General features: G+C 44.7%; 1 protein-coding gene across 1 annotated transcript; it reads right to left on the bottom strand.

Moving 5' to 3' along the window:
• Positions 1 to 3,781: 3,781 nt before the first annotated feature.
• On the bottom strand, positions 3,782 to 23,792 carry KCTD9 (potassium channel tetramerization domain containing 9). The gene is made up of 11 exons (XM_044663015.1): positions 23,552 to 23,792; positions 22,042 to 22,085; positions 20,625 to 20,721; positions 19,896 to 19,954; positions 19,362 to 19,490; positions 12,688 to 12,755; positions 12,486 to 12,581; positions 11,660 to 11,809; positions 9,408 to 9,513; positions 8,190 to 8,323; positions 3,782 to 5,497 (listed from the first exon to the last, which is right to left on the bottom strand). The coding sequence occupies exons 1-11, from the start codon at positions 23,782 to 23,784 to the stop codon at positions 5,381 to 5,383; spliced, it is 1,233 nt and encodes a 410-aa protein (XP_044518950.1). The 5' UTR covers positions 23,785 to 23,792; the 3' UTR covers positions 3,782 to 5,380.
• Between the last annotated feature and the right edge of the window lie 345 nt (positions 23,793 to 24,137).

Below are 24,137 nucleotides of genomic sequence, written 5' to 3'. Positions count from 1 at the left end.
ATCAGTATCCTCGTGTTAGCAGCGCTCCAGAACAGTTCGATACAGTGCCTACACTGGCAGATAAGGACCACCTAGAGACAAGGAGGAAAGGCAGATTCAGGGCTCCACCAAGGGCCCAGCAGAAAGGTGATGCCATATCTGAGGGGAAGCACTTTAGCTCCTTGACCCATGTACTCCCTGGCCTTGAGCCACGTTTCCTTGGACTCTGTACCTCCTCACAGGCTTTTGGGAAGATGCTTTGTATCAACAGACCTTACTCTGCTCCATAAATACTTCTTCCTAAAGGCTACTGGTAGCTTCCCTGATACTCATGGTGGGAAGGACACGGATGGGGGCTCCTGGGCCATCCTATGAGGAAACAACCCTAATCCTTCCAGTTCAGTGGGAATAGGAGGAGAGATTGCCATCCCACAGCAAGTACAGCCTGATAAACAAGAACCGTTTTTAAAGTGGATTTGAGAATTCTGGTTTTGTCAGCACACACAGCATTTCTAGGAAGTTGGAGGAAAAACGATTTCACTTTAAGCACGTCTCCTTCACTCAGATTAGAAATGGATTGAAAGAAACTTGAGTGATTAAGACTCTGTCATGACTTTGTAATTTCTAAATGACAGACAAAAAGTCCTTTTTGCCCTAATGTAAAATCTCAGCAGGAAGAATGCATCTCACTCCGGCTCCGTCTAATTAAGCTGTTAAAGGTTTTCAGAGAAATAATCTTGGGTAGAGGATGCTTTATGTAGAAACAAAAATTATGTAACCAATTTGCTTTGCAATTACTGTTACCCTAGGGGGGATCTAAGGAAAGGTTCAGAGGTTTGTGATGTTTTGAGGAAGGCAGGAAATCTGCTGGAAAGTAGATTGAAAAGTGTAAATAGAGACACCCCTAAGTTGGGAACCAGGACAAATATTGCCGATCTTGATTTATGATGGCAACACTAGCGAACTTTTTTACTGTTGCCTTAGTGCCGAATTGGAAAAAGTTGAGATAAGAAAATGATTCTTTTAGTCCCAAGGAAGGGTAATCTCTGAGACGAGCTCTCCGAGTTTTGTCCACGTAGAGAACTGTCACATGTTTGTCAGTGTACACGATGTCTGACTGGTAGGAATTGCAGAACTTCGCAAACCACTTTGTTGGTTGGACCTTTCTGTCGGGCGATAGGCCTGAGCTCCGCTGTGGAGAGGAGCCGGAGGCCCAAGATTATTCTTGTGTCCACAGCAGCCCTCACCATCCTTCCTGAGCGCTGGGGCAGGGATACAGATGGGTAGTAGAGGAATTTCAGTCTCTTCACAAGAAGGATCCTGGGCATGAACTTTGCTTTTCTCCATTCTACTACATCCAGGTACTGGCTTGCATCAAGGCAGCTGGGGGTAAAGCACTGGGCCTGGAGTCGGGAAGACTCAAGTTCAAATCTGTACTCACACACCGAGTAGCCGAGTGACCCTGAGGAAGTCACTTAACCCTCTTCTGGCAACTGGAAAATGTCACCGATTGTTTATCTACTTCCCAAGGTGGTTTGTTGAATCTCAGATGCATTATGTGTAAAGCCCTTGGCGCTGGTTGGGTCTGTCATAAATGCTTACTGCTTTTCCCAGGGGCACTTCTGGAGATGTTGAAGAGGTTTTCTATTAACCTCCGGGGCGGAAGGGATTCTTTCTTTTTCGTTTATTTGGGGCTGAGGGGAAGGTAAGAAGGTGAGGAAATACTGTCCAAGTTCAGCCAGGAAAGATCTTCTATGGCCACTGGCTCAAGATGGGTCCCTCACAGACCAGATCTGGTCCTAATAAACCATTCCAACTGCTCACATTCCCATTTCAAACTCGCCCTGGTCCTAGCAAACAAAAGTAACAATTTTATTTTAACTGTACTTCACCATCTAAGGCCAGAGTTGAGGGTGGGCAAGTTATAGCCTGAGGCCCACCACCTGTTCTGGTTGGGCCATGAGCGAAAAATGTTTTTCTACATTTTAAGTTTTTTTTGTTTTATTTTGTTTTTTAAACTCTGTCCTTCTGTTTTATAGTCAGTTCTAAGACAGAAGAACAGCGAGGCTTAAACAATCAGGTTTATGTGACTTGCTCAGGGTCACACAGGTAGGAGTGTCAAGAGGCCACATTTGAACACAGAACCTTCCCTTTCCAGGTTTAGTGTTCTATCCACTGAGCCACCCTGCTGCCCTACATAAAAGACCGACATCGAAGCAGCCAAGTGCCAAAAGGTAACGAGGGACCTTTTTTGACGAGTGTTAACAAACCACCTTAGAGGATTTGACCATTTGATGTCTGGGCCACCTCGGTGTGGTGAATTTGAAAACCGATGAACTAGATGAGAGCATGTTTGGCCACCCCAAATAAGTGCTTTTCACCTTTGATTCTTGGTGATATTGGAGGAATCGAGGTCTGAGGGTGGTGCAGGTTTGGTTTTGCTGCATCTGCTACCTGACCCTGAACACTCCCCTCAAACTCGACACTTTCCCTTCTTTTTCATCCTCTGAATTTCCTTCCATGTCTTTCCACAGAATCTCTACCAAGATCCCCTGAACAAAGGGGCAGCTGGGTATGTTGTGAGGAAGACTAATTTAGTATTAGTGTTGGACCTAGCAGGAAGGGCTGGAGGATTCCAAGATGGAATGAAGGAACGGGAAGTGGGGGCTTGGACTCTGGGAGAGACTCCATAGTAGTTGGGGACATAACTGTTGCTAACCCTAGGAGATCTCAGAGTTAGGGCAAAACTGCATCCAGATTCCCTGGGATCCTGAGAGGTGGAGGCTTTCAGCAGTGGACAACAGACCTGCACCAAGTGGGGAAGTGGTTTGGGATCTGGTGGACAGCATGGCAAACTCACTCTCCCTACCTGGGTACCTTGGATCACCTGTCCTGGTGGAGTTGGCTCCTGGCATCCTGTGACCATCCTTGGATTTACCCTGAGACCCCAATTGAAGCCATCCTCAGGCCCTTTAGCTGAACTGACCAAAACTGGCTGGAACCAGGTTTGGAGGAGCTTCCCTGTGACTTCAGTACTGCTTCCTTTGGGCCCTGCCTGGCTTAGGTCAACAGAATAGTGTGGTCAAGTCCTTCCCCTGCCCCTGTGGTTTGCCCTTAGGTTGCAAGTATAGAATCCCTTATTCCCGTCCTTTATTGTTGTTTCCCTCAATTAAACTGTTATAAACTTTTACCTGTTGCCTGCTGGTTCCATAGACCCTGGCCTAGGTGGGCTGAGTGACTGTTGGCCCTAACTGCCATTCCTGTGACAGTTAACAGCTTGGCAGTAAACCCTGGTCTCCCTATCCTGGTTGGTCCTGTCTCTCCTTCAACCCAGTGTGAACCCACAAACCATTTAGATTACATCTTAATAATAATAGTTAACATCCCTGGTGCCTCACCATTACAGGTAGCTCAGTGGATGGAGAGCCAGGGCTGGAGATGGGAGGACCTTGGCTCTAATCGGGCCTTAGATACCTCCTAGCTACACGACCCTGGACAAGTCACTTAACCATTGCCCAGCTGCCCTCTTGCTCCTGTCTTAGAATCAAGTTAGTATAATTCCCTCAATAGTATAAATCCCTCATTACTTAGTACTGATTCAAGGCAGAAGGTCAGAACCTGCAGGGTCGGTCTTGGCTCTTGCCATGGGCCCTGGATGAAGCTGCTTCCCTGCACCCCTGCCAGCCCCGGCCCCAGCACACACACCATCGAGGGTTTTTGAAAAATCAATTCAGACGCGAGCCAAGAAGCTCCTGGTCATGGTCGGTGTTTCGGATTGCCTTTTTTTTTTTATTAATACACATTACATTAGACTTGAAATCTGCAGATTTGAAACAGAGCAGGTCTCGCGCCTTCTGCAGTGTAAAGTCATGTCCTAAGAGGTACCTTTGGGTGAACGAAGAATGCATTCTGGACTTACCACAGACAGGGAAATGAATTATTTAAATATAATTTATACACAGACTGATTATGAAAATAGATCTCTTTCAATACAATATTCTACTTCTCTGTCTTGATAAAAAATGATAAAGCAAAGAAAATAATTCATTTTTGAAGTCGCTTTCCCACAGCTCCCGAGGTCTGATCTCTCCCTCCGCACACGCTCTTTCTCGCGAAGGAAAGCTTTGCATATGTAGAAAAGACTAGACAACATGAAGAGAACCTAAGGCCTTCCTCCTGTTTCTTGGCTTGCTGCCCGGCCTTGGGAGAGCTAGAATGGGGGCAGGAAGGGCCACGGGGCAGACTGACCGCCTGAATCTGGCATCGGCCGCCACCCTTTGGGGGGAGGTGACCAGCGTTGAGCCCCACAGTGGAGTCTGGACTGCTCTGACTCCCAAGAACACACGCTCACCTCTTCCTTCCTATTTCCCAACACTCAGCAATGGATTTGGATTCGATTCACCACCCTCCTACGCGGTGATTGTCTACATTGATCAGCACCTGCGGTGAATGACTATTATTGATGCACCTTGATTTTTTTTTTTTTGGTTATACAAGCATCTTTACATGCTTGACTGTAGGAGATAACCAGGCCTGTGCAAATCAATTAACTGTCTGCTTTGGGGATGGGGAGAACCTTGCTTAGAGCCAAGCAGGAATACCCACTAATGCTGGAGCCATAGCAAACGCCCCTGCTGAGAAGGAAGACGTTCTTCACACTCACTCCTGGCACACTTTAAAAGACGTCTGCTCCATCCCATCACCTGAATTCAAAGAGAGAGAATGAAGTCTCCCCCCCACTCCCCACCCCCTCAGTTAGAACTGAGAATTTCTTTAGTTTAGCTGTTGTGTTGCTCAAAAAAAATAAACATTATGAAAATGTACCTGAAAAGAGAGGCTTGGGGAGTCTGGCCCCACCACATTCATATACAGGCCATTAAAGGAACAGCAGCAACTCTAAAGCTAGCTGTAACCTCGACAACTTCCCCCCTTAATTGCACAAACTTTTAACAGTTTAAATATCCATATTGCATCTAGAAATTCAATAAATAATTGCATATGTTGTGCTTTTCATAAATTAAAACCCTCAATGAATTTCAAACCAAGATGGTGTTTCCATAACATGCCTATTTAAAAGCAAAGATACTATTATATCCTATTCCTGACCATAAGGCCAGGCAAAGGCTCCCAGCCCGTTCAGAAAGGCAGCAAGAGAAGCTAATGTTCAGTCGGCTATTAAGTAAATGCTTCCTCTTTACAACGTGAGGGAAAAAAGTGAGATTTTTTTTCCCTTAGGCACTACTGAGAATATACATTATTGTCTAACTGCTTTGTAATTCTTTTACAGTGTTATTTCTTCTAGACTATTGAGTAGGTGGAGAAAAATGTGTCACAAGGAAAACACTTCCCATCTCCTCTGGTTCGAGATCAGTCACCTACAGTCACCCCTCAAGGGGGCTTCTTATCTGACGCTCTGGGACATGTGCAATGGGGTCAGCATCTCTTCGAAGATGGCGCCCTTGACATTGGAGCCTCGCAGGTTGGCTTCTTGGAGGTCACAGCCCGAGAGATCGCAATTCTATAAGGTAACAACAAAAGCCAATGAAAATCTGAAGACGATATACAAAACACTAGTGATGACTAACATGAGCACAAAAGAGAGCTGCTTCTACCTGGCACCTCATAGCCCGCAAAGCCCTAGGACATAGGCAAAGCCACGTCATTATCCGCATCCCACAAATAAGCACATAGAGGCACGAATTTAGGGGGTTAATAACTTGCCCAGGGTAACAAAGTATGTGTCCAAACCAGGACTTGCATTCCATTTTGCTTCTCACTCCATTATCCTTCCCATATTCTTGGAAGCAAATGCCAACTCCAATGGAAGATGTGGTTACTTGAGTTTCACTTGAGGAATCTGGTAACCACTTCGGCAAAGGATTTGGTTGTTTATCACAGGGACACACAAAAGTGAAAAAGGAAGGGTTTGGTGGTGATGCTCTAAACAAATGGTAGGAGCACAGCAGATAAGAGTGCCAGGCCTGGAGTTAGGAAGACCAGGGTTCAAATTTGACTTTGAACATGTCTTAGCCATGTGACCCTGGGCAAGTCGTGTAACTCCAATTGCCTACCCCTTATTCTAAGAGAGAAGGTAAAGGTTATTTTTTTTTTTAAAAGAGTAAAACTTCTAATTTAATTGCAAACCCCTTAACAACTTTTTTTTTTTTGCCATGATGTCTTAAGCAATCAGGTGAAATCAATGTTTTTATACACATAAAATAATAGATTACAAAGAAAACTAGCTTTGTTAAAATAAAGAGGTAATTTTTTTCTCCATTCTAGTTTACAGATCCCACATTAAGAAGCCCTAACAAAAGGAAGGAATGCCAATGGTTGCCACCCTACAATCAACCACATCAGTTTTTAAGACCAAATGACTATAGGACTCCAGCATGGACATTTACACTACAAAGCCCTAAGATGTCTAATGAGCTTAGGGCAGTAGGAAAGAAGGGATTCTATACTCTGGACAATACAAATTTAAGATAAAAATTGGGGACCCCTGTTGCGACTAGGCCCTATGCCAGACCCCAAGCTCACCCCGCCTCCCCCTTTTCTTTTTAAAACATGATCTACTTCCCATCAAAATAAACAAACTAGTTTTCCATCTGGATGATATTTAAATCCCAGGAACTCTCATGAAGGTCAAACTAAGCTTACTGGTCAGTACCTCTCTGTATATGTCCAAGTCAGGCCAATGTGAAGATGGGATTAACTCTCCCCTGCCCATTTTTAGATTTAATCACCAGAAGTGTAAACACCCCGCTTATCCTTAAGTGGGGGAGGTCTGTGACCACATGTGCAATAGTGGATGATGAATCAGAATTGACTGACTGCCCCCTGGGCAATCCTAAGCAAAGCTTTAGCTGTAATTGATTCATGTAAAGTGGGAGGAAGGCATAGGAAGTGATGAAAGGAATCGTCTTTAAAAGTGGCCAGAACTTCCTGCAACAGGGCTTTTTTGCCTTGGACTCTGGAGGAGCTCTGGCTGAGGACCTTAGACTGCTTTGTATTTCTCCTTAGAACTATCACATGGGTGAGTGAAAAAGGCTGACTCCCTTCCCTGGCCTTTCCTGGAGGTACTAGCCCCCAGGAGAGGTCCCTCGTCTAGGAGGAGGTCTTGTAGCTAAAACTCTTGTTAACTGACCCATAGGTCTCTGGCTGGGGCTACTGGAGCCCTGCAGGAGTAAACCAGGGCTTGAGCACATAGTCTGGCTCATTGAGCTAAATCTCTTACTCTGCTCTCTTTCCCATTTCTCTACTTTCACTTTCTCTCCTATTGTAAATAAATTACTATAAAAATCATTTGGAAATGAGTAATTTATCCCTTTGGACCATACTCTTAAATAACTCTTAAATAAGTCCAATCCTTTAATTTTAACCCCTTACATTACTGCCCCCCCCCTTTACACCAAGTCAAGGTAACACTGATTTGATATCCAGTCATTGAGGCTTGGTGGTTAGACTTCTCACTGCCAGTTTAGTATATAGAGAAGCAAATATTCTATGTTTTAAGATAGCCGATTCAAGGTTGGGTGTCAGTTTGGCATTGGGGTTAAGTCTGGAAATGGAGATCAACTGCCAAGGTTTATCCTGAATCTGATGCTAAACATAGATGTCACTGAAATGTCTTCACTTAAGGAATTTGGTCCTATTGTTGAATTTATCTTACGAGCAGAATTTGGAATACTACGGCTCCTGTTTAGGTCACCTGTGTGAAGGCCTCGGGGAAAACAGGAAAAAGAATGAAACAAAGAATGAAACATTTTCATATCAGTAACATACATACACATACATGTTCATAAATATGAATGTAAATCAATCAGACACACACACACACACACACACGTGATCTCCAGCTATGGATGTATCTACATTTATATCACAGAGCTAACACCTGCTTTGTAAAACATGTTTAAAGACTTGTTCCTCCTACTTCATTGCAGAGGTAGAGACCACAGACATGCAATTATGAATATAATGTCAGAATTCTTCACTTTCCCCCCCTTTTGCTATGTGGGATGCCTCTCTGGAAGGAGAATAGGGAAAGGACAGTAGGTCATATAAAACAAATATTATTCACTTAAAAATGCAATTGAAATGAAAACTCTCCTTCTGGTTGGGCAGGAAATTACTGGAGGCTCCGTGGCACCAACTCTCTTGTTCAGAATATCAATAACCAGACATCAAAGCATTCCTGGACAGCTCACCTCTAAATCTGTTCCTGCTAGGGTTGCTCCTCGAAGATTACAGTTCTTCAATTTTGCATTTTTTAATGTAGCAACGCGAAGATTGATCCCTGTCATCTGGCTTCCCTCCATATCCACACCTTTCAAATTAGCACCTGGAGGAATGACATTTTGCCAACAGTTTATGGTCACTGGACTTCCACCTTCCAGAACTGTAGCAGGATTAGCAAATTTTCAAAATGCAAGGGGGCAAAAAGAGAGACACTTTTTATTGGAATAAAGTGGAATTTTAGTAAATAATTATCTGAGCATGAAAGACTACGCTGTTTTTAAATAACAGTCTTAAACAATCAGGTAAAATCCATGTTTTTAAACGTGTAAAACATGAGATTACAAAGGACACTATTCTATCTTATGAATATTTATGATTCAATTGATAGGCAAGGCCTAGTTTCTTGAACTGCTGACACAAATTGGAAAACATTTAATCTGAGTTACAAGCTAATAACAAAATCTTTCTTAAGATTTGTGAGCTTGGAACATAAATGCGCAGAATATTTGTCCATCAGGCTCAAACAATCACTTTGGTAATGTAACTGTGATACCCCTCCTCTCCCTTCTGATTTTGGGGTGATTCGTTTTAAGCTGAGACACGTGGAAACAAAAAGTAGTTTGTTTACTGACAATGAAAATTCTTTTTTTAGGAAAAGTATGAAATTTTATTTTTAGCATGCATTAATACCAATATGATATCAACTACACCAATCATGTATGCTATAGTTCTACATGCCAACACGAATACTTTGGTGAGCAGAGTTCCTCCCTGCTGATGAGCATTATAAGGAGGGAAGAAGGTCTTGCTCGCTGTGTGTCTAGTCTTTAAGCACCTACTGTGTGCCAGGCACCTTGCTAAGTACAATGATTATCTCATTTGATCTTCCCTGAAGGGGGGCGGGAGGTGCCATTTTTATCCCCGTCTCACAGATGAGGAAACTGAGATAAACACAAGTGAAATGACTGGCCCTCGGGCAAGGGGCAACCAGGCGGCTGAGGCTGGATCTTCTTTCTTCCTGTAAACCTTAGTAACGGCTCTGCGACAGCAGGGCAAGGGCTACGTAAACAGGGTGAAGGGCGCCCGACAAGAGGTGTCTGAGGGCAAGTTTGAACCTAGGACTTCCCGGCTCCAGGTTGGGAGCCCTCACCATTCCCTCCCCTAAAGGCCTTGAAGTGAAAGCTCACCTTCCAAATTGGCTTTAAGGCCCGAAGGATCCTCGAAGTTACACAGCTTTAGGGAGGCCCCTTCGGCGTTGGAACAAAGCATCTTCACCCCCTGCAGGTTGGCACACTGTGGGCGGAAGGACGGAAGGGTCACGTGAGGGGGGGAGGCCCAACTGCAGCCGCCTCCCCGGGCTTTCCCTACAGGCCCCGCCCCCGGCCCTGCCCACAGCAGCGCTGGGGATGCTGGGGCTCTGCGGCTGCGCAGTGAGACAGGCTCAGCGCTCTGGGATTCAGACTGGTCAGTTTAGGACCACACCAGTAAAGGAGCAGGAACAGCACGTGCACCCTGAGGGGCAGCACAGCGCTTCCGGCAGGGCCGATGAGAGGCTGCGCACCTCCGAGGAGCCTCTGGCGAGTCACCCCGAACTCGATAAGCGTCTGGTGCTCTTCCGCTTCAGACTCTTCCTCGCTCAGGTCCTTAGAGAAGCCGTCTGGGCTCCTCGAACCCTTTGCCGCCTGCCTCCCTCCCCTGGACATAATGAATGGATGGGAAAGGGTCCATGACCCGATCCCCCCGTCCTGGGCCCCCCACCTCTCCAGACACTGGCCCTACTGCACAGCCTCTTTGTCCCACGGAGACACCGCACTCTCCACCCTTAGTGGGGCCTCAGAGAGGCGCTGCTCCAATGTGTGTCCTTGGCCCTGTCATTTCCTCACTCTGCCTTGCCGCCATTTTCTTCCTCCAGCTCTCAGCCCATTTCCGGGCTCTGGTCCCAAGCTTTCTCTTGTGGGCACGGAGCCTCTGATGACGGAGGGCAGGGTCTTCTCTCCTTATTTCTGACTCCGTTTGCTCCATCCTGGTCCCCTGGGACCCATACTCCAGACCTCAAGGTTCTATCTGCCTGCTCTCCCACTGGACCTCTTACTTGCTGCCCCTTTCCATGGCTTCTTGGTCGCCCTTTCGGGATGCCAGGCCTCGTCTAGCCTCCGGCTGCCCCATGACCTCGGGGATGCTAAAGAAGCAGAGCTGATGCCAGTGCCGGTCGCTCTAATGACTAATTACCTCTCCCCTCGGCTTTTCCTTCCTGGCTCTGCCCAAGCTGACCCTCATCCCTTCCCAAACCTCCAAGTCAGCCCTGGGTCCTCCAGGCTTTAACTCTCACCTTCTGGCTCAGGATCAGCTCTAAGACAGAAGAGCAGTGAGGGTCAGGCCATGGGGTTAAGTGACCTGCCCAGGGTCACACAGCTAGGAAGCATCCGAGGCCAAATTGGAACCCAAGACCTCCCAACTCCAGGCCCTGAACTCTACCCACTGAGTCCCCAAGCTTTCCTGGTCCTCTGGTTCTGATGGGGGACCTTTTGCCTTGGTTTGCTACAAATTAGGTATCTTAGGCACGGCTCATTAGATAGATAGCCTCATTAGAAAGGGTGGCTGGGTGCCCATGGACAGAAGGTCCTGGGTTCAAATCTAACCTCAAGACACTAACTAGCTATGTGACTGACATGTTGCAATTCATAGCGTGCATCAATTCTAAGCAAGGTGAGAGTTTAAGAAAAAGGAAGCTAGTGTACATGTACTTACACACACACATGGCGTCTCAAGAGTGGCCTCGACAGAGGCTCCTGGAGAGCAGGTCCTGCTCCCCTTCTGTCCTCTCCAAAGCCAGACACCCAGAAGCCCCTTAATAACATCTTTTTTTTTTTTTTTAACCCTTAACTTTTGTGTATTGGCTCCTGGGTGGAAGAGTGGTCAGGGTGGGCCATGGGGGTCAAGTGACTTGCCCAGGGTCACACGGCTGGGACGTGTCTGAGGCCAGATTTGAACCTAGGACCTCCCGTGTCCAGGCCTGGCTCTCCATCCACTGAGTTACCCGGCTGCCCCTTAATAACATCTTAATGAAACCACTGACCCCTGCTCCTTGCTTCTAGGCCAACAAGATGACAAGTCAGCCAGGATTGAGGGGAGCACCCCTGGGGGCCGGGCTCTGGACTAGGCACAAAACAGACCTTGTGCTCAGGGAGCTCTTAGGCTAACAGCAAAGGCAGCATGTAAAGCCACGATGGAGCCCAGCCTGGAGACACCATCATGGGAAGGGCCCTAAGGCTGTGGCCTGGGGAGAGGCTCCTGCTGAGGGAGGGAGGGAGGGCCTTCCACTGACCCTAAAGGAAGCCAGAGAAGCCAGGATGGAGAGGCAAGAGAGACCAAGCTCCGAGTGTTGGGGACCCACAGAGAAAGTGTCCCCACCCTGGGGAAGGAGTAAAGTCATTCTTACATCCAGCACGGATCCGGAGAGGTCGGCTCGCTCGAGATTCGCACAGCAGAGGTTAGCGTGCGCGAGGTTGCAGCGACTTAGATTGGCCATCTTGAAGTTGATGTATCGAAGGTCCAGACGAGAAAGATCAGCACCACTGAAGTTTAGCCCCTAAAGGAAGCGACAAATCAGCTCTCCCCAGGGAACCCGAACCCTGTGTTTAAGGTTCCACTTGTAAGCCACAGAGAAGCCCCGTGGACACGGAGGAACACGGAGCGGCCACCGAGTGTTCCCTCTGTAAATGGCAACATTCTGTAAGAACCCCGGCCTCTCCTGTGTTCTTAAATGCTTTGAAGTTAAACTAGGAACAGGTTTTAAGTTATCTTGTCCATTCAGTGAATGGCGAAGGTTTGTAACAAAAAAGAACCTTCTGCGTCTGCTCCAAGCAATGTTATGACACGAAAGAGATTGCAATCTAGTGATTCAACCAATAGCTAAGGGGAGCCTTACTCTTCACTGGCGTATTTTGCACTGATGAGGAGACTGCATTATTTAGGAATTCAAGAGTTTGTTAGTATTATATATATTACATAAGCATAATAATATGAATTTATAAATAATATGTTAGTATTATAATATTAGTCATTTAAGTAAATCAAATATTTTTAGGAAAAGGAAGAAAAAGAAACCACTGTTTGGGACATAATGCTGATATGTTTAGGATTTTTAACCTGAATTCAAAAGGAAATTAAACTAAATTAAAAACAATACACAAGATTTAATAAGAGGTTTTCTAAAAACATCACACTGACTGACTAATAACTTTGCTAAAGGCTGCTTTGAGTACCTGGCAACGCAATTCTGACTTGGTTGGTGTGGCTAGCAGGAACCGGACAAACTCCTTCCGAGATATTGGGGAATGGTCTTCTGGTGGTTGAGAATTCTTTAAAAAGCAAACATGAATGTCAGTGGTTTTTTTCTGACCTAGCTATGATACCTGTAAGGGTGTTCTAAATACTTATGTACTCGAAGTAAACATTAAAAAGTACCTTTATTGCCACTTCCAGATGTTCAATCAATGAATCAATACCAAAAAACCTGGCTTCTTCTAACACGCCTACCAAAAAATGACCAAAAAAAACAAACAAATAAATAAATAAAGGAGCAGTCATCATTTATCTAGAATCTTTTTTCATTTAATGCAGGATTCATAAAGGAGACAATGTCCAGCAGATCACTATTCAACATTGAAAAGAAATTCATAATGTTCAGCATATTCCCAAAATGAACATTCTCAAAGATAAGAAGAACCTTGGAACCAAAAAAAAAAAAAAAAAAAAAAAAAAAAAAGATTTTACTTTGTACAAGGAAAAAGGCAGCTGACCGGCTACTGGACTGGATTGAAATTCAGATTCTGATTACACAAATAAACATGTACTTTTAAAACATATTTCTGAGCATTTTTGTCATTATGAAGCCAGAGGACAGCAATCCTCATTAACAAATATGGGTAGAATTATAGTAATTGCTTGACTGGAATTTGGAGAAAAATATTCAATTTATAGAAAGCCCTAAAACTTCACTGACCCTTCAAAACAGAAATGAGAGGAATAAAAAGCCCCCCCCCCCCCCCCGTCCTCACCCCTCACAGATTGAGATGATGGTAAAAACGGATTCAGTTAAGACAGCTCTGAAAGAATGGTTGCATGCCTGCCTCCTGATCAGCTGCTTTTCCTTTCCTTTTTAAAAACACTTACTGTCCGTCTTAGAATCAATACGGTATGTTTGTTCTAAGGCAGAAGAGCGGTAAGGGCTGGGCAATGGAGGTCAAGTGACTTGCTCAGGGTTATTCAGCTTCTCATCAAGTGTTAATCTCTCCCTATTAGGGTTATTAAGGATGCCTCCTTGCCTAGAAATATGTCCATTTATCTGCCATTAAAAACATTTATTTATTTTATAAAACCCCTCACCTTTTGTCTTAAGAGTTAACACAAGGCAGAAGAGTGATAGAGGCTAGGCAGTGGGGGTTAGGTGACTTGCCCAGAGTCATACAGCTAGTCTCTCCCATTCTCAAAAAATCTACTCATTTGATCCTTCCATTCCCACTAGTTACTATCCCAAATTTCTCTTCTCTCTTACAATTAAATCCTTCACAAAGCAATCTACCACTCCTACATCCACTTTTTTTCTTTTCACTTTCTTCTAAACCTCCTGGAGATCATGGAGAGCAGCTGCCTTCCTCTCACCAGTCCCCAGGGATCTCTTCCTTGCCACTTAATGGCCATTTCTCAGGCTTCATCCTCTCTGAGCTCTCTGCAGACCACTGTGACTCCTGATCCCCTCCTTCTCCATTTCTGACATTTACTACCTACGAGATCATGGACGAGCCTCGGCTTCCTCACCTCCAGGATACAGACTGAACCAGACGATTTCCCAGGTTCCTTCTCCTGGAAATCAGTCCCGCTATGACGTGGCCGGGTCTGCACAGTTACTGCCAGAGGCAAGACTTGGATTCAGTTTCTGACTTCAGTCCGGCACTCTCGGTCCTCTGCCCCCATTCTCCAAGCACTTCTTGTAGAGCGAGGTCAGGGAAATCTGTGTGATCAGATCTAGGAGCCACAGCAGCTTCCAGGCACGCTGGGAGGGGGCTCAAACAGCTTTTCTTCGCTGTGCTACCATTCCTTAATAGCTGTGCCTTTCACTGACATTTTGCTAGTAAAACCAAAAACTTCCCAAATTGCACTGGCCCATCCTTTCTGCCCCAAGTGGGAGCTGATCCACAGTTGTTAGACATCACTACGATATGTACCTAACTAACTGCATGGGGACTTTTTGTTTTAAATGACTCCTCGGGCTCTTTTTGGATAGAGGGCAGAGTCGGGTATCATAAGTGAATTCTGTGAGACAAATTTAGGCCAGATTTCCAAGAAAACTTCTAGCAATTTGGGTTGCTCCAAAGTAGACCAGGCTGACATGGGCACTAAGGGGTTCCCCTGACATTGGAAGCTTTCAAGCAAAGGCAGGATGACCACTTGGGGGATTTTATTTAGGAGATGGGAGCAGGTATGAAAGTTTACCCCAAACCTTAAAAAACCTTATTTTCTGTCAATAAAAACTCTAGGATAGAAGGGTTAAGGGCTAGCCGAATGGTTGAGTGGCTTGCCCAGGTTGAATAGCCACTGTGTCACCGAGCTGCTTCTCAAAACCTTTGTTTCTAATAAAAGTAGGAAATAAATATTTCTCTAATCTAAAACTCCCCTCTAGGCTCTTAGCAAGGTGAGTAGTGAGTTAAAGACAAAAGGCTTCTTTTTGGCCAGTGATGGGTAAATTATGGACTGCGGGCCAGATGCAGCCCCCAGAAATGTTCTATCCGGCTGTGGGACATTATTTTTAATCTGATGAATACAAGGAGTAGGATACAATACAATGAAACTTTGAAAGAATTGCCTTAGAAACAGATTGACAGATGAGTATTTCCTTTCCTTTGGCCCTCTCTTTAAAAAGTTAGCCCATCACTGTTTTAGGAAAATGGATTAAGGATGGCAGCTAGTTGGAGCAGCAGATAGAGCACGAGGTCTGGGGTCAGGAGGACTCATCTTCCTGAGTTCAAATCTGGTCTCCGATACTTACTAGTGGCTGGGTGACCCTGGACAAGTCACTTCAATCTGTTTGCCCCAGCCTCCTCATCTGTAAAATGAGCTGGAGGAGGAATTGGTAAGGTGCCCCAGTATCTTTGTCAAGAAATTCCTGAATGGGGTCACAGAGTTGGAAACCACTGAACCACATCAAGGGCAGAAACCAAGCCCACCAAAGAGGGCACCTTCTAGTGGGATGTCTTCCCTGGAACCTCTTAAGCAAGCACTCAGGCTGGTCATGTCTACTCGTACCTGGGCTCAGCCCTGGACTTTTTATACTACTTATCTACCTTCCTCGACGGCAAAGATTCTTTTTTCCCTTTGACTTTGTATTCTTAGTACTTAGCACAGTACCTGGCACACGGTAACACCCATCCGCCCACCTGCCCACCATCCACCAATCCATCTCTTGTACCACTGTTTTTCCCATTCCCAGGACAGACAGATCTTCCATGTGGTAGTGCCTTTGGAAGAGATCCTTTCAGTTCTTGAGGGGAGCGGTCAAGGAAGGAACTGAGGAGTTTTTCTCTTCTCTTCTCTTCTCTTCTCTTCTCTTCTCTTCTCTTCTCTTTCCCTGACCTTCTATCTTAGAATCAGTACTGTGTATTGGCTCCAAGGCCGAAAAGCAGTACGGGCTAGGCAATGGGGGTCAAGTGACTTGCCCAGGGTCACACAGCTGGGATGTGTCTGAGGCCAGATCTGAACCCAGGACCTCCTGTCTCTAGGCCTGAGTCAATCTACTGAGTCGACCAGCTGCCCCTGAACTGAGGAGTTGTAATCAGACACTAGGCAACTACTGTTCTCGAATGTTATCCCCAAACTAATTCTTAACATATGATGACATTTTCCTGGTTCAATATTCCTACATCTTTCCCCTCAATTTTCTTAGGATAGAGATGTCTGAGGACATGGAAAGACTCTCCATTTGGATATTTCTTTCTCTGGGCTGGAAAAGCTTGGCTTTAGAATAATGTTAAATAAGTAAGTTGTTTCTGGCAGCTAGGCCTACAATGTAAAGAACAGGATTTCTTTCCTACTTAAGTATTCTCGGGAGAGAATGTACTAGCATTTGGGGGAAACAGGAAATGCTTCACACAGAAGGTGTTGAAAAGTTATCAAAAATTAAACTTACAAGATACACAGAAAAATAATCCTCCTAAGAGAGAAAAGGGAAGAAGGGGTTGGGAATTGTCTAAAGAGACCGATATGTCTGTATAGGAAATTCAAATTTTTCAAAGCCACGGTCTGAGGTATCCGCTGCCACTGACCCCCACCTCTGCTGCCCACCTCCCTGGGGAGTGCCGCTTCACCGGGTAGACTGGAAAGCAGGGACTGGCTTTTGCTGCAGTGGTTAGCAGAGTGCCTGGCACAAAGCAATCCCTTAATTAATAAATAATGCTTGTATTCTGGAGAAGATAAGGGGCAGAGAAGGGAGGGAAGTGTTGCTAAAAAAAAAAAAAGTGATCTTTCCAAGCCGATTTCATTTAAGAAGGATCAGAAAGATTTGTTCTTTCCCAGGAGAAAAGGCTGGGGAAAGGGAGTTATAAACAACCTAATTTCAACTTAGCATAGAGAAAGCTTTCCTTGAAGCAAATGTAATGCAGTGGGTTAGCCTCTGCGATACTGTAGTAGGTTTTCTTTCTTTCTTTCCCCATATCTTCTGACTTAGAATCAGTACTAAATATTGGTTCCAAGGCGGAAGAGCAGTAAGGACAAGGCACTTGAGGCTAAGTGACTTTCCCAGGGCCACAGGGCTAGGAAGTGTCTGAGGTAAAATTTGAACCCCAGACCTCCTTTCTCCAGGGTTGCCCCTCTATCCATTTGGTCACCTAGCTTCTTAACAAGACCGCTGAATAGAGGATCTCCTGTTCACTTTGGATCGGATTAGAGGGCATCTGAGATTCTTTTGCTGAAATTCTTAGTACCAGGCGGCTTCAGCGCTATCGGACATGCTACAATAAATAAACACTTCACCCAAGGAAGCATTCCCTCTTTTTGCTGCGTTCCATTTTTGTGGGTTGCATCACCACTTGCTCAGCCTGTCAAGTCAGTAACTCGGGGTTTATCGAGGGCTCACAGATCAGTGCTAGAAGGGACAAGAGAGATGATGAGTCCAAACTTTTCTAGAATCCAGTCTTCCTTCTGCTCCTTTAAGAGAGCACAAAGTGATGGAGGCCCTTCTGCTCTCTTATCTCTCTTCCTCCCTACGGCCTCCTCTCTCAGGTTTCTTGGGCCCGACATCCAAAGGCCTCCACAACCTCACAGGTCTCTGCTGGCTCTTCCCTTCCCGCTCCCCCTTCTAGCTACTGACCCAAGACAAGGGCGGCAGCAGCAATGATACGTCACCGACAAGCACCTGGGAATGATCCCTACTTCACAGAGGAGCAAAGCGAGGCAGAGGGAGGTGAAGCGCCCCCCAGGCTTTGTCTCCTGCCTTGGCTCCAGGCCCAGGACTCTCCCCACAGTGCACACAGGCACCGGACGGTTCTGTTTGCTGAAAGCATTTTTCCTTCCTTAGCTCTGTGGCTCGGCTGGCACTGTGGGCCAGGCCCGAGTGGCCGCCCTCCTCTCCCCTCCCTCTGCCTGTTCATCGCTTCCCCAGACCTCTAGGCTAGCGCCGGCCCTCTCTGCTCCGCCCTCACAGAAAACACTGTTTATCACTCAAAAGTACATCTGCAGAGCCGGGCATTTCAGTATGTTTGAGGAATTACACTGGAAAAAAGCACAAGGCATGTCCTAAGTCCAAGATGTGCCCAGAAAAACCAAGAGCCCGCCTGCCCCGGGGGTGTTCGGTGATGCCAAGGGAGAGGGGAAACACTGACAAGCACTCCCTAGCATGCAGGAAGCCGTCAAAGCCCGCAAAGTTTAGCACGGCTCGTCACCAGCTCTGAAAACCAGCACGGCAGTGTCAGAAGGATGGATGTTCCACTCAGTTTCCCATGTGACTTTTTTCCTCACTATTATAATCAGTATCTTTATTCAGCCCCAGGGAAACACAGAAAAACAATACAGGCTAATGGCAAGGCCACCCACAGACCCCCCACAAGCCCTTAAATAAACCTCACACTTACATGTTAAAATACAGAAATATAGAAGTCACTTCACAACAAACCACCATATAGTGAGTTAATGTTCAAGATTTTAAAACTCTAACTCAGATTCCCATACACAGGTGCCTGCAAAAAACAGTTCAGAAGTCTCCAAGCTTCCCTCCTCCCAGACCGGATTCGGTACAGTACTTTAACATAAAAGAACAATGAATGAAATATGGAGAAATTGTCTCTCATGAAAAAGCCTGTACTTTCTCACCACTGTGGCCCAAGAGATACGTCAAACACACCTAACCCATTATCTCCAAAGATAAGAAGTATGGTGGGAATGGAATTCATGCCAATATTGATGTAATCTTGAGAAAAAACGATATAAAGATTAAAATCAGCAGATGGCATTTCAGATCAGCCACTGCAAACCTACTGGGTCTCTGGTTCTTCTCACTCCGTTTTTGCTCAGTTGTTCCATCCCCAAGGGGAACTGGATTGCTGGCAATTCCCCTTTATCCCCCAAGCGCTAGCAGGGGCAGGGAGGGATGAGCTGCAGTCTGGGCTGGAGAATCGAATACTCGTCCATGTGGATGTAATCAGAAGGACCCCAGAGAACTGGAATGCTATTTTCTGGATCAGAACTAAATCAGGTCCCTGGTTTCAATTGCTTTGCTCCATAGGCAGAACGTATGGTATGTGGTAAAAGGGTGGACCATGAGACAAGACTGTGGCAATGCTTCAGGGTTCTGTATTTGTTGTCAGTATGACTACATCCTTTTTTGGTGGAGGGGCCACCCCCAGGCAGTAACCCCTCAATTAGCTCTTCAAAGAGCTCCGCTGGGCCAGCCAAGTATTAGCAAACAGTCACATGGTCCATCTCTAGTCCCTTCTAGCTTCCTGGGTCAAGCCAGTGCTTGCATTCTCTGGGCAGAGCCCAGGCAAATTCTATCATCTTCTCAAATTAAGGGAAATTTGGCTACACAACACATGAAAAAGTCTCCTAAACAATAAAGATTTTAAAGGAAATTTCATCTTTGAAAGACTTACCCAATAAATTAATGCCATCATTTACAATAAGCTGTCCATGACGGAGATAGTTCAAAATGGGTTCAAAATACTCAGGACTTCGGTCAATTAGGAAAGCTCCCCTGTGATCCTGTTTATTTCCCCAGGCACCTGTGTACCCATTAAAGAAAAACATTTTCAACCAAAAGTTTAGGTTTTTGAAAAGAAAATGTATAGTATCATGACTAATTCATCTTCTTCTTCTTCTTTTTTTTTTTTTTAAACCCTTGTACTTCGGTGTATTGTCTCATAGGTGGAAGATTGGTAAGGGTGGGCAATGGGGGTCAAGTGACCTGCCCAGGGTCACACAGCTGGGAAGTGGCTGAGGCCGGGTTTGAACCTAGGACCTCCCGTCTCTAGGCCTGACTCTCACTCCACTGAGCTACCCAGCTGCCCCCATCATGACTAATTCTTGCAAGAACTGTTCATCTCATAAAATGACAATGAATTTACAAGTGTGACTGGTCATCACATTAAGAGATCCCACAAAGACTAGGAAAACTGTATCCTACTCACCTTTGTCCTTAAACATGTGGGCCAGCATACTGTCAGGTTCTTTATTCACTAAAGTGCTCCTAAGAAGTCAGGGGGAAAAAAATGACTTTGCCTTTGTCTTAAAAAAAAAAAAAGCTGTTTAGTCAAGAGTCTAGTGGATCCCCGCTGTTCTCTCAAAAAGGCACAAGATCTGACCTGGTAGGAATAATGCTGAGAGACAATAATGTTGAGTGAGTTCCATTTCTGCAGGTTCTACCTGGCATTTCTCTGGAATGATCCCCATGTAGGCTAAGTTTCTGACAGACTGCTTTTCAGTCTTCCCAACAATTTGATTTTAACAAGTAGTAAATTCTTATCGAAAACGTTTGGAGCTTTACTTCTGTCAAAGTAGAGGCTACTCCATAACTGATGACACCAGAAAGCCTCCTCTGCCACAGTTCCTATGTTTTCTCTGAAAAAGTGCAGAAGATTCCTCCCCAGACCAAATCAAGTCTTTTAGCATTTTCCTTTGTGAGACCTTAGACAAACTGCTTCACTTCAGTCTCCTCTACAAAAAAATGAGGGGAGAAAGACCAAAGGAACCCAAATAATGGTTCTCTGTAGCCTAATCATTCCCAGAATAAACTGATCTCAGGCTGCTATTTATTCAATCAGCACCTGAAGAATCTGGGAGGTAATCAATAAGGGGAATTCAAAGACCTCTAGGGAGTCTACTGCCCTTTAAAAAGAATCAGGAAGGCGTATTCCTACCTTGTGGTTGTAAAGTATCGTCCTCCTACATTTAGAGTCAGCCAGTCTGTATGAGATCCTGTTGGTCCTTCAGGTAGTTTCATATCTGCCTGAGGGTCTAGACAGATGATAAAGAAGATAAGGACAGGACGAGGAGTTTGGTAGTTCCCTCCAGATGAGACCTCACTACCCTCAGCACAGGACAACCAAAAGAACATTAAGCCTAATTTATAGATAAAAGAATTAAGAGGTTTGACTTCCCAAAGACATGAAGAAAGTAGAGCCACGTGGAGGGATAAGGAGGCCCTCAGCTGGAGGCAAATCAGGTTTCCAAAACTGTAGTCATTATATTTGGAACTAGGAATGTGTCTTTCCTTAGAAATAATGTCGGACCTGGGTTCATTTTTGGCCTCAGACACTTCTTACCTTTATGACTCTGGACAAGTCACTTAATTCCTATTTTCTAGCCCTTACCACTCTTCTTCTCCCTTAGAACCAATACTTAGTATTCCTATTCCTCCTCTTCCACCACCATTGTTTTTAAGCCTTACCTTCCATTTTAAAATCAGTACTGTGTATTGGCCTGGCTCTCTATCCACTGAGTCACCTAGCCGCCCCTCTTAGTACTAATTCCAAGTCAGAGGATGAGAGTTTAAACAAAACAAAAGGAAAGGAAAAAAAAGAAAAAGAAACAATGCCAGAAACATGGTGAAGTTTCTAGGCTACCCTGAAGAACTCTATAATCTACAAAAGGTTTTCCAAAAAGACATTGCTCCTTCTTTCCCAAAGGCAGAGCCAGCTCAAGGGAAAATCTTGAACTAGACCAAACTTTTTTTGCCTCCTTCTCCATCTGCTCCTTCACTCTTCCCTGACTCTGAAGGTCTCCAGTTTGTGCACGGGCATCCTCCTCCAAGACTGGCCCTGCCCCAGAATGCTCCTTGCTCTAAACTGACCCATTCAACTGCTGTCTCAGCTATCACTGTTTACAATGAAACAAATTTAAGTTTTACTGAAATAATCTTTTATTGCAGCCTTGAAATTTTTTGTTCAACAGACAAAATTATATTATTTCTCTTGAATTTAAGAGACATTTTTTTCTCCAAAAGAGGATCTTTGTCATTGACTGTCAGAAAGAAAACTCATATAAGTAGGAAAATCTTAAATGTGTAGTCAGAGAGACAGCCGTACTATCACTGTCAAAGAAAATCTGAAAAGAAATTTAAACTCTCAAAAAACAGAATAATCTTATTTCTTACTTCTAGACCTATTCACAACATTTTTAAACACATAAAAGAGTTATTCCCAACAACAACAACAAAAGGTCATTTCTTTGGCATTACATATGATACAGACTCAGAATGCTGATGCCAGGACATAATGCCAGATTTTGCCCCAAATGAACATTTTATCAAAAGAATTTAGCCTTTAGGCCACTTACCAATAAAGGGTTCTCCTTCACATACAAAGAGAACATCATCATCTCTGGGGATGGAAAAAGATCCTGTCAGTACAATTTGATTCCAACTGGTTCTAAAATCACATTAGTTAACTGGTTCTGTTGTTTGATCCAGAGTTCTTGATCTTTTCTGTGTTCTGGCCCCCTTTGGCGGCTTGACAAAGCCTAGGGATTCCTTCTCAGAAGAATGTTTTTAATGCATAAAATAGACAGCATTACAAAGAAAACTAATTATATTGAAATATGATTATAAAAATGTAAAAAAAAAATGAATACGGTAGCTAATTCTTGGTCTCACGTAACTAATGTTGAAAGAACAAATTGTCCAAAATCTTAATACTTTGTTAGAATTTTGCCACCTGTTGGGCTTGAAACATAACATTCATTTGAATGTAAACTTCATTTCAAAATTCAAAATCTACCTATGCATCCAAAGGACGTGGATAAAACCACAGTCGCCTCATTCCTTTCCTCATATCTCATTTTTAATCCATGAATTTTTTTCTTTCCTTAAGCTATATAAACCTCTAAACTATGCTAGCCATCAGCTAATGAAAACTCACTGAGAAAACAAAAGGGAAGAATGAGCCAAATGAACTGCCCCTCAGCCTGCTGCTGATCTTCTACTCAAACGTAGGGGCTTGACATGGTCTTTGTCAACACTCTTCCACTGGAGTCCGCCCCAGAGAGGAGAGCCCGCTAACCAGGAAGCCTAGCGTGAGCAATTTTACCGGGCAGGAGGGCGCAGTGGAAACTTTCTCTGGAAGAGTTTTACTTTCCATTAGAAGGTCCTGCTTTTGGAATGCTACTAACCTCGCTGTGTCAAGCCCCAGAACATGAGAGAGTTTGGTCAGCTCTGAGCTGAGGTGTCAGGGCCTCAGAGCTGGAAGGGACACAGCTTAGAGGTCATCTGGTCAGGCTCCTCTTCTCCTGCCTCCTGCCCACTGTACCAGAGTACCTGGGTAATATGAGTGACTGCCTTGTTACTCACAATGACCTTTCTTAAACCCCTATTTTCTATCTGAGTAACAACTCTAAGACAGAAGGGCAAGGGCTAGGCAAACAGGGATAAGTGACTTGCTTAGGGATAGACACAGTGTCTGAGGTCACATTTGAACCTGAACATGACCCAGGCCTGATGTTCTATCAGATGACTGATAAAAAAAAAAAGAAAAAAATCCCTACTTGCAAAGTGCTTACATCCTAACAGAAAAAACAAGAACGCTCCTCCTCTGGTACAAAAGAAAACAGCTACTACATAAACTCTCAGAAAAAGCCACTGATTTGATTCTTCTTTAACTATGTTCACCAGATTACCAAAAAGGCATCCTAGTTTTTGTTCTTTTAGGGGAATGTAAAAGAAGCGGTCTAGTCAGAGATCCCACATGCATGGTTCTCTTTAAAGAAATGGCATGGAAGCAATCAACTAATTAAAAAGTCCAAATGTGGCCTGGCAGCGCATTAAAACTTCAATTTGTTTGACAAAAATTACCTGATCAAGGCAATGTCATCGATCAGTCCACCTTTCCCATTATACACACTTGTTGCTTTGATTCCAAGTTTATTGCTGGCCACAGAAAGCAAGTCTGACAAAGTCCCATACACAGCGACCACCTGTGAAGAACACACTGTTAGCGCACCCACGTCATCACAAGGAACATCCATTGGCACCAGAATGGAGATCAGGTGGCCAGACCTGCGCAAGAGCCATAACAGAAGATACATGAAGGAAGTTGAGCATCAGCAAACACCCAAATGACTTATTCAGTGACGTCTGACCCTGCGGCTCCCCATCTGGTGTTTTCTTGGCAAAGAGAATGGAGGGTTTGTCATTTCCTTCTCCAGATCATTTGACATATGAGGAAACTGAGGCAGACAGGGTGGAGTGACTCGTCCAGGGTTACACAGCTAGTATCAGAGGCCAGATTTGAACTCAGGAAGAAGAGTCTTCCTGACTCCAGGCATCTCTTATTTCATTAAAAAAACTTTCTACATGAAGATACAATTACTTTTTTTCAGATTTACATGTCAATATTTTTTAAAATAATCATTAATATTCACTTTCTGACATTCTGCAA

This window comes from Gracilinanus agilis, chromosome 2, assembly GCF_016433145.1.
Source record: "Gracilinanus agilis isolate LMUSP501 chromosome 2, AgileGrace, whole genome shotgun sequence".
Lineage (NCBI taxonomy): Eukaryota > Metazoa > Chordata > Mammalia > Didelphimorphia > Didelphidae > Gracilinanus > Gracilinanus agilis.
The sequence above is the reverse complement of the archived record's forward strand: the minus strand, read 5'-3'. Positions and strand labels throughout refer to the sequence as shown.